This window comes from Hippoglossus stenolepis, chromosome 5 (assembly GCF_022539355.2).
Source record: "Hippoglossus stenolepis isolate QCI-W04-F060 chromosome 5, HSTE1.2, whole genome shotgun sequence".
NCBI lineage: Eukaryota > Metazoa > Chordata > Actinopteri > Pleuronectiformes > Pleuronectidae > Hippoglossus > Hippoglossus stenolepis.
In genome coordinates, this window is record NC_061487.1 from 4,324,698 (window position 1) to 4,336,042 (window position 11,345).

The window sequence follows — 11,345 nt, forward strand, 5'->3', positions numbered from 1 at the left end:
CTGTGCTCTGCGGTTGAGAAACTGTAACGGACACTGAAGGGTTCAGCACTGATGTGCAAACTGTACAACATTTATATTCTCAGTCCAAGAGTAGATCCACTGTTCAAGAGGACATTGTGACAGCGGTTTAACAACCATGTGATCATAGAGAAAGAAAAAGTAAAACTTGAAAATATCAATACTCATTTAGTTGCACTCTAGTAAACTGTATTCAATTGAAGCAGGAGCTGCAATTAGATTTCAAGTCTTAAGGCCGTTTTCAGACATGTCCACACAATGGGGTCTTTACCAGAGTTAAACTTTTACACATGAAGAACACAGCAAGAGATGCTCCGCTCAGACACATTCAAAACAACACTGAAATCTCTGGAGTCTTCAGGTGAGGGGTGAGGGGTGGGGCAGGAGGCAGGATGTGATGTATTAAATCCTGCTGCGGAGATCACGTGTTCTCGTTTACACCTGCGTTGGCTCTTGTCACCAAAAGCTATTGAATATCATTGTCTTTTCAAATTACCATTTTCGTCAACATGTATGGCACCGCCTTTTCATCCGGAGATATTTGTATTCTGTTTTGTTTGTGGGTTTTTTTTATTTTTCGTTTGTCATCTGTCCCAATGCAAGAATCCTCCAGACAATCTCCTGCTGTTTTCTCACATGGGTTCACTCAGACCTTATCCAAAGTGTCTACTAGGGGGCTGGCAGGAGAAACTCACTTGGACATTTGTGTTCTCACACACAGCCCAGATTATCCAACGTTTAGTCTGAAAGCAGCTTAAGTGTCAGTAGTGTGAGATTGTCTGGAGTTTTCTCTTACATTTAAGTTACAGTTGACTTCAGTTACTTAATCCTGTTCATCTTATTCTTCTCTCTCCTGTCCGTCATCTGTCTTTGCTTCCTCCTCCTCCTCCTCAGTATCTGCTGGAGATGAAGAGTCTGATTCTTCCTCCAGAACACATCTTGAAGCGAGGCGACAGTGAGGCCATAGCCTACGCCTTCTTCCACTTGCAGCACTGGAAAAGGGTGGAGGGGGCGCTCAACCTACTGCACTGCACCTGGGAGGGCAGTGAGTACACACTGACGCACATACAAACAAAACCACATGCACACGACACACAACTGCTTTCAAGAACACGTGAATAGTTACAGGCTAGTTGCTGTTGTGATATTTGTAATGTTCAAAAAATGATTGTTGTAGGCATAAGAAAATATTTTAGTGAATCAACCCAGTGCCCCGCACTCAGTATCTGTTTCAGCAGGAAACCATTCCACAAACGGAGCAGTGTCAGTTCTCTGTCTGTGCGTGTGTTGAGAAACTAAAGCTGTCCAAATTTAATTTAATTATCAATATATTTTTAACTCCTACAAATGATAATTATTCAAAACAATGTAAAAGTTTGTCAATGATTAATGAGATCGTCATCTGTCTGCACAACTAGTATTTTGAGCATAATTCCTTTTCCAAAACTACATTTACATGGACACTATTATTCCGACTTTTATTATAAATTATTTTGATCATGATGTTTACATGAGCTGCTAAAGGAATATTCCATCACATCCATGTTAACATGTCCCCGAGCATAGTCTGATTCTGAAGGTTTCAACTTCTCATTATTCTTCTATCCTGTTTACACCCAGGGTATTTGTCGTCAAGCTCTTGATGACTGACGTATGTCCATGTCACAAAAAGTTCTGAAATCTCCAATTGGATGCTGTAATGCAATTAAGATGTATACATGTCTACAGTATGTGAAGTTCAAAATACTCCACATGACGTAAACTTATTAGTGCTTATTCTGCATATGACCCTATTCAGGTTAAGGTAATAAAAAAATGCTGTTTACATTGCAGTGTCTTTTTCAGACTATTGTTTAAATCTGGCTAATATCAGAATATTAGGGTCCATGTTAATGTAGTTCTGATGAAATTCACTGATCATATCATATATAATATATGTTGTATTATTGATTTTATATTAACTTTCTATCGATAAAAATACGTAATAAAGTTGCTATCTTGAATTCTTCCATCTTTAAAATCTGATGACGTTACCGGCCTTTATGAGACCAAGCTTAAAAGAACTGTAAAGTGACTCTTGAGTTCCTGCATGTTTCCCGCTGAAGAATTAATTATCTGTGCTGAGACCTGGGTTTAAACTGATGTTGTCTGTATGTGTTTCTGTGTTTGTAGCATTCAGAATGATCCCCTATCCTCTAGAGAAGGGTCACCTGTTCTATCCCTACCCCATCTGCACAGAGACGGCCGACAGAGAGCTGCTACCCAGTAAGAGACGCCCTGACACACACTTCTACATGCACACATCTATTCACTCAGTATAAACCAAAAGCCAACAGTCCTAAAAGGTCAATCCTGTCTGTGTGTTTCATGATTACTTTTACCCTGGAACTAGAAAGCTTTGCAGGAACTAGAGTATACATAAAGTTCTTATTATGCTAATTTTAAAGTTTGGCACTAAAGTTGAATGGTAAAATGTGTCCTTTATACTAGATGATTAATTCCTCTTTGTGTGGAAGTTTGTTGGTTGATGTGAGACGTGTGTCGTCCTGCTGTCTGCTCAGCAGCTCGTCTGTCCTCACACACGCGATTAAGTTGGCGTGCAGCCACCAGCGGCGACACAGTGTTGAGGTTCTGTGCAGCAGGGACGACGTCTGTTTACATGCTGTTTATTACAGTGCAACACCAAACCACTGAGTTTATTTAAAGACAATTATTTGTCCACTCTCTCATTTACAGCCTCATTAAAGATGACTGACACATAGAAGACGATGTAAACTGTCAGTCTGTGGAACAAACAGCTACAACTGTTGTGTTTTCATCTGAGACAGAAGCAGTTTGTGCCTAATTTTTGGCACTAAAATCATTTTATTTACAAAAATCCATACAATAAAACCTAAATCAGATCAATATTTGCTGCCACCATCAGCGCCAGTTCTCCCTTGGGCATCTGCACACCGTGTTTCAGGTCCTTGTCAGGTAGTTTGTTCAGAGTATGTTGGAGAACCTGCCACAGTTTCTTCTCTGGGTTTAGTTTTCTCACCTGAGAGTCTGAATCAAGCTTCATGTCTTTGTTACATTGTTTACGTTTGATCTGGTTAGTTTTGATGTCACATTGTAATTCAGAGAGCAGACTAAAGACTTTGGTTCGACAAGTTTAAGTCCTGATCCCATCATCAACGTGATGCTGATCATTAACCTGATCAGGCAAGTCTGCTGTTTACATACGACTGCACTGCTGCCTTTAAAATCTCCCTGTTCAACACAGCACATGAAGAGTCATGAAGAGTCTTTAAACAGCAAATAAGTAGACGTTTTGTGGAAATTCTTTCTCTTCTATTTAAGTGCTCAATTGGCTTCTCATTTCAGAGGATTTTTTGTTTAGTTTGGTTCTAGTTTCACCAACATTTAATTGAGGAAGTAAATTTGAATTATTGAAATATTGGCTTTAAAACATACTGTACAATGTAAAGTTTGCTGTACACTTGACTTAAGATTTTATTTTTACCAGCCACCAGTGAAGTATATTTATAGATGTGTGTGATGTAAATGTGTTACTCCAAACTAACATTATATTTGTGTGTCTGTGTGTGTGTGTGTGTGTTTGTGTCTGACGTGGAAGCAGTGTTTCACGAGGTGTCAGTCTACCCGAAGAAGGAGCTGCCCTTCTTCATCCTCTTCACAGCCGGTCTCTGCTCCTTCACCGCCATGCTAGCTCTGCTCACACACCAGTTCCCCGAGCTCATGGGAGTGTTTGCTAAAGCTGTGAGTACACACACACACACACACACACACACACACACACACACACACACACACACACACACACACACACACACACACACACACACACACTATCACAGTTTGTGTCCACATGACCGTGTCAGTTGCTGTGGATATTCTTCAGACAAACAATCAGAATGAAGTCAGTGAACATTGACCTTTCGCTAATATGAAACTTTTCCTTCACTTTGGTCAACAACAAGGGATTTAACTGAAAGCTAACTGCTTCAGTTCCATAACGTCTGCTGGATGGGTCAATATATCTAGTCACCCTCTGACCTTTCTACTTGTGCTGTTTTCAGGCTATGATTTCTGTTTTGCACATGATATTTAACATCTCACAAACTAACATCTACCTACTTATTCCACAAACGTCTGTCTGTGTGTGTAACACATATCTCACCTCCAGCTTCACACTTGGTATGTGTATTGTAAATTGCCCAAGGAGGTTTGGTGCAATTTGTCATGGCTAAAACATTCTCATAATTACTTCCTCTGTACAAATCTGTCTTTAAAGTTAAAGCACAACTTTGGTTTTGTGCTGCAATGCTTTCTACTGAGTGTAATTGCAGTGCTTTTATTTTGAAAAGTTGTGAACTTGGGTCTGAAGATTGTGTCAGTTGCATAACAGGCCTGAAATAGTGACATGGAATGTATGAAAAATTTAAACCAGTTCAGTAAATTATTCAAACCTATATATAAACCACACGTGAACAGGAATAAAGCAAATTCAGGTGCATACTATGAAAAAACATAGACTATAAAATCGTCATCGCAGATAAACCATGTAGGATGAACACAAAGTTTTCTAACTTCCCTCTCCACCATTGACTGTTTATAAAAAGTTATGCACACAAACAATAAAAAGTGAGAGTAGAACTGTTTGAGGAGGACTCACTAATGACTGAAGTAGCTCCAGAACATTAACACAGGACAAGAGAACAGAACATTCCAAACAAGCAGGTTTAGAACAAGCTCTGTACTAGTTAACATGAAATCTGCTTAAAGACAATAAACAGATTTCAGTTAAATTCATATTCATATCTGACAGTGTTGTTGAGCTTCCTGTTGGGCTGCATCAGCTACACTGTACAGCAGAGAGTTGCAGCGAGTGATGAGCCGATCATCTCCTGCAGCCACTCACCCAGAGTATTTAAAGTAATCATGCTGTTCTGTGCCAAGCTTTGAACACATGCTGCAGCCTCACAGCAGCTGTGGCAAGCTTGCAGCCTTGAGACACGACACATGTCCTCTTCCAGTATTAGCACTACAACACAGAGCCACCTTCAGTCCTCCGGCCTGTATTCACAGCTGCCAGTGGATGGCGCTGCCTCCGCTCCGCCCCTCCCTGCAGCCCTGCAGTGCTGCACTGCTCCCCTGGAATGTGGGTGAGCTCATCTCTCCTCCACTGATGTGACACTATCAGCAGATACCATCTACTTACAAAGAGCTGGAGCTGTTCGCAACCACACACACACATGCAGAGGCCTCTTGCGCTCTAAAGGTGGACTGCTACAACCAGTTTAAATGCAGGGATCACCAATCAATTTATCAATCAATCTAAAGCCAATAGGTAACTTTATTTAGTTTCTCATATGCCAAATGAGCTGTGCAGTCACTCACACAGTAAATGTCATATATCTGATGTGTGTGGCTGTTGATCAGGTCATCCTGTATTAACTGGCAGTGCAGGGTGTTAAAGGACAAACCCACACGATGACGGAACTCTTCTCTCATGTTTGACTGACGCCTTGACTGACGCCTGCCTCACTCTCCTGGTGGCTTCCCTCACCAACTGCAACATGGTCAGGTGACCTCGTGTAACGTCCAGCACATCTCGGCTTCCGGTGTAGACGGCAGATAACCTGACACTGTTCACAGTTTCTCTTATCACACGAGTCGAACGTTTCCCACACAAAACACAAACAGTATTACTGTTTGTAGGTGTTTTAGGTCCAGACACTAATATTCTGAAATTAAGTCAGTAAACAGTAGTAGCCTAGAGCACATTAAGCTATTTCAGGTTGGGGTTTGACGAATAACGTCAGATGTAATGACTTGGGCCATAATCAGAATTTGCTCTGTAACATGTTAACAGGAATATGAATTGGATATTCTATTAGCAACTGATGTTAACATCATAATCAACATCATTTCTTATTGTGAATAAGGTCAATAGTTGGATCATCTGTGTCCATGGGAACTCTCCCTGCCTCCAGTATCTTATCTCAGTGAATCTGCAGAAGACGCTGGTGTTGTCTCTTGTCTCACATTTAAAATCTCCTGCATGGAGCTATTTAGTGACACTCTGCCAGGTTTTGCTGTGACAGTAAAATTAGTCTCAGTGTGAGTTATGTAATTCTATCAGTGTCATTAAATTCACATTAGCTTATTCTCATGGAGATAATTGATAGCAATCTGCTTGTCATGTTATGTTGTGTGTGAAGGTGGCAGGAGCAGGAAGGTCAGAGCCTCTGCAAACATTCTCCATCCAGCCGACTGGAAGGAAATGTCACATCACGGTCGACACTCTGATCCACTCGGTCACATCGGTGTCGACACTCTTCTGATATGTCAGAGTGCTACATCGCTACTTCTAAGATCAGGGGACGCTCTCTACCTGCCCTCCCACTCAGTTCAAAACACACGGAACACACAAACACAGATGATGTGATGCGACGTGTGAGGCGGCCGTCACACACAAACCAGCGACTATCGCACACATGCAGGTGAAGAGTAGAACGACACAGAAAGAGACTCTTTGCTCTTCTCTCTGCCCCTCCACAAACCCTGCTGGGACTTTATCTGCCATCAGACGAAGTGGTAACCTCCAGGCCCGCCATGCTGCTCTGCTGGAGCCCCTATCCCCCCCACATCCCCCTCTCCTCCTTCACTGGTTGTTGCCAAAACACCACCCAGAGGCTGGGCTGCTCTGTACTCACAGGCAAAGTGGGAGTGTGGATGGAACAGAAACAACTGGAAAACAATTCTTTCTTTTAGATCTTTTTTAACAACATATTTCATTTGGAAAATGCAGGTTACATTATTTATCGTAAGAGATTCTAATATTCCTCTGTTCACTGGCAGTTAAACAGTGAAACGTTTTTATGTTTGTGGAATTTCAGGTGAAATTAAACGGATGATAATCAGAACATATGGGAGCTTGTTCAGGCAGCCGAGCTGAGCTGCTCTAATCATGGGACACGCCTCACTCTCCACAACCCTCCATAATGCACACCCTCGCAATTTAGAGCTCTATTTAAGCTACAGAGATTGTCCATCTCTCCCTTTGCTTGTCAGGGCCTCTGCCGCCCTGCGTCAGTTTCACTGTGTCGATCAACACCTCCACCACCACATACTGAACTTTAGCAGTGTTCAGTATCATGAAGTTTTACTGTGTTTGTCTTCCAGGAAAGAGACAAACTTGTCAATTGTTGACGTGACAAGAGATAAATCAGCAGCACTGTTTAATCTTTAATAAAACTCGAGACGTCTTCTAGACCTTTGTCTTTCTTTCTTGTCACTTTGATAATTGTTGGTTTTAAAGTAAAGAGTGAAATTTCATTCTCAACATTAGGAAACGATCACCACTCTAGAGAGCACTTAGAGCTTTTAGCTGTATCACATGTTCTTCATAGATGGTGTTGTTTCAGGACATTTCTTATTCCTGTCAATGGTCTTTTTAGACTGTGTTAAGGTTCAGGAGAGCTCCTCAGGTTACATCCACACTGCTACATTTTCATCTGAAAACACATCAACTCTGCAACATCTACTCGTCCATTACTCTGGAGTTTTAGAGCCGCTGAAACCGAGAACATGGGAAATGCCAGAGCTTCTTTTTAGTCTATACGGGCAGAAACTGCGATGTTTGGAAATGAGGACGTAGACACTGGCATCTGCTTGTTGTGGGTCTTTTCTGTCCTGATTTGTCATGACCCCCTTCGGGAAGAAAACAACCAGCATTAGTCTTGACTGCCAGTGAAGAAGTCGTTACTGACCCTGTTGTCTCTTCTAACAGCTGTTGTGCAGTTAAATTCAGCATTTTACTATTCGCCTTTTCTGCTTCTCGTTTGTAGCCTAGCTCTTTCTGTAACTAACAACCAAATGCTTCCTGTTTACACACCGCCCCACACAGTGTATGTGAGTGATCATGTGATTTGCATTGTCAGGCGGGTTAGTACGGACAGATTAAAACTGACACGGTGTGGAGAGAGATTGTTTGTTTGAAAACTGCGTAGTAGTCTAGTCGTGGCTACATCTACACTAGTTTGGATGTAGCCTTAGTGGAGCATGACTTGTGATTGTGATGTAAAAGAACCTTTCCAAAGTTGAGAATGAACGTATTGCTTTAAACAAATGAATCAGTTTAGTGGAGAGGCCAACCTGGACTCTGGAAACCTGCGTCAGGCTTTTGTGTTTAAATGATTCCCTTTATTCAAACAGAGAGATTTGAACGCATCTAGTTTCTTGAGTTGTTTGTTGACCTGTGTGACACGAGGTAAAGTGAACAGAAATCTGCTCAGCTGGATGCTGAGGAACTTCTTGTTCACCTGCTGACTCGTGTTTTCTCTCTCTGCAGTTCCTCAGCACGCTGTTTGCTCCTCTGAACTTCATCATGGAGAAGGTGGAGAGCATCCTGCCGTCCAGCCTCTGGCACCAACTCACCCGCATCTGACCTCGAGCCCCCCCCCCCACCGGACCAGAACCAGGAAGCCGACCTCCATCCAGACAGAAACAGCTGAACTGAAACCCAGAATGCTGCATTGGACTGGACTGACACACCTCTGTGCCAAGAGTTCAAACCAACCCGCGAACAGACGAGGACGACGGGAGGAGTTATAGACGACAAGAAAACACAACAACAGAATCCAGAATTGGTTTTGACTTTATTTGATATGTTTGCATTTTTTGGGGTTTTCGATCATTTACAGCTGTTCTTTTGTTGTACAAAAAGAGGTGATAAATTGCCATCATTAAAAAAGTGAAAAGACAAAAAATACAATAAAGGACTTTTTGTGTATTGCTGCAAGCAGCTTCTTCCACCAAGTTGATTCACTCCGAGCTTCACAACAGAAGCAGTTGACCGTCAGCTGGAGCTGCTGCAGGAAACAAGCTGGTAACTTGGATTGTTTGTCGGTGGAATCCTTCACCTCTCCCTCCAACCTCTGGATTAATGCGGTCATCCACAAAATAACACCTCACTGACCCGTTGAACCTGCTGCTGCTTCTGTCTACACTGATGCTGACTGAGAATTATGGCCACATTGAAGAAAACACTGACATTTTGAGAATAAGGTCTTAATATTACGAAAAATAACGTCATTTAATCAGAAGAAAATATCTCGAGGAAAAATAATTTTTTAGGAAATATTAGCAACCAACAAAACAGGTATGAGGTCGGTGTGGTTCTTCTGAATAGATGCAGTTTCTGGCACATCTCTAAGTCTGATACTTATGTTGTGGAGCTGATGAGCCAAAAAGGATAGATTTCACTAATAAATAAATAAAACTTTCAAATGCAGAAGGACTGATTTAATTTTGTAATGACTCGAAAAATTCAGATTTTCCTAAAATGAGTTTCTTTTCCTCATGACCTTTTTCTTGTAATATGACCTTATTCTCAAAATCATGTTTTATATCCTTGAAGTGGTCCTGGTGTCGTCAACAGGATGTGACGTATTTGAAAGGAAGTGTGGTTCTTTACCATTTACCGTAAAACAGAACTTTTCATGACAGTTTAAAATGATTGAGAACAAGCTCAGTTTTTTTTTTATAAACTTAAACCTATTCTCAGTTTGAGAGTCTGAGTCAATGGTTCACTGTATCTAAATTATTGAGTGATCGAGGGGGTTTTGACAAATTAATGCTGACTTGATGTTTACTCAAAGAAAAAACAAAGGACAAATTTCAACAGTGTTCATTGATTTTCATGGCACACAGAAATTAACAGATAAGGATAAATACAGTTTGTGCAAAAATCAAACGGGTTGTTTTTAGAAACGACCAGCAAACACGTTAAGTACTTGATTTGTAGGTTAAGCTAAAAAAAGAAACTCCTTAAATGAGACTTGAGAATAAAACAGGAAACAGAAGCTGTCTTCTTTTTGTTTGGTCCGTTCATCGTCATGGTAACAATCTCAGCATCGAACACAGTGAGTCTGATGATTCTGACATGGATGTGACTGATTATAAATCCTGGACTGATGATCACAAGAGATTTTTTCAGGAAGAATATTCCTTTAACACATCACTTGGGAATAAAATCAAACGAACAGCGCCCCCTTAGTTCAGACTCTGTCAGTGTGACTCCTGTGATTGGCTCACACAGCAGGAAGAAGTGAAATAAGGTTATTATATAGGGTGTGTGACCGGTCTGTGGGTTACAGTTAATGGTTCCATACACTATATATCTGATCTTTATTTACACAACATATTTACACAAACAAACAAAGCCCAGTCTGATGCCTCTATAAACAAGTTGCGTCTGCAGTTAAAGGATACAAACAAACATGTTGAATCTGATTGTGTTAAAACGCAGGTTTTTACCTCATGTAACGAGTTGTGTTTACTACAGACTAGTTATTGTGTGACACTAATATTTCTTCTTCACAAATAAACTTCAGATATTTTTACAGACGTGAGTAAATAAATACATGAAATGACTGACGAGGATTTAGAGATTATAACTTAAATGTGTTCAGACGCAGTTTCCTCTAACTGATGTAAACGCTGGTTTGGAGGCGACCGGTGATTATTGGGTGTGTTTACATGTACAGAATATGATCTGTCTGCCTTTTATGAGACTTGACAGTTGTACAAGCCAACGTTCAAATTCAGGGCTTGAAAGTCACCAAGTTGATCTTATTATTGTTCTGCTTTACTTTAACTGTTATTTAAATTCAGAGGCTTTTTACAGCAGCAGTTCCAATGACAAATGGAGTCCCAGACTAGCCTGCGCCACCTACAGGCAAAGAGGGTAAGAATGCGAGGTCCTGTCTCTTAATGGCTGCAGTAAGTGTTTCAGGTGTTAGTGTTTAAACTTGTAAAATGTGCCTTTTTTCAACTTCTATTAACCTTTAAACATACGATCTTTTATCCGCCTGAAACTGAAGACTTTACACTGCTGGTCATTGGCACAGTGGAGTTAGTTTGCTTGTTTATGAGAATAGAAGATTTCCACTTCTAGAATTCACTGTCTTCAAATATTTCACCAGCTCTTATCCCATTTTCACCTCGCTTCTGTCTGATGGGACAGATTTAAGATTTCACACTGCTCTCATTCTTGCTCCAGCATCAGAATGGAAGTTCGGCTGATAAGAAAAGTTAAGGTCTGGTCACATACACAAATGCTAAGCAAATATTGCGGGTCAAAGTTCACCAAAGTTGAACAACACGTGAAGCCATGCTAGGATTTGCCTCGACACAGGAGGCTGATGTTTCATTCGCCCTCTTTCTCATGCAGATTCAAAGTGAACAGAAGGCCCCTGAAACATTTGCGTATGTGTCAACAGGCCCTGAAGTGCAAAAACGTTTTTTTTTTTTTTTCT

At 41.0% G+C, this 11,345-nt stretch overlaps 1 protein-coding gene across 7 annotated transcripts in view; it reads left to right on the plus strand.

The window, feature by feature from the left end:
- The window catches only part of LOC118109564 (suppressor of tumorigenicity 7 protein homolog), a 54,903-nt gene extending 46,085 nt beyond the window's left edge, over positions 1-8,818 (plus strand). For 3 of the 7 annotated variants that reach the window (XM_035156795.2, XM_035156788.2, XM_035156791.2), the window contains 4 exons: positions 913-1,063; positions 2,191-2,283; positions 3,632-3,780; positions 8,378-8,818. In XM_035156795.2, coding sequence (XP_035012686.1) covers positions 913-1,063; positions 2,191-2,283; positions 3,632-3,780; positions 8,378-8,473 — 489 coding nt within the window. In that variant the 3' untranslated portion in view covers positions 8,474-8,818. The remainder of the gene's footprint in view (positions 1-912; positions 1,064-2,190; positions 2,284-3,631; positions 3,781-8,377) is intronic. The other 4 variants (XM_035156790.2, XM_035156794.2, XM_035156789.2 and 1 more) reach the window with 2 other exon arrangements.
- The last annotated feature ends 2,527 nt before the right edge of the window (positions 8,819-11,345 follow it).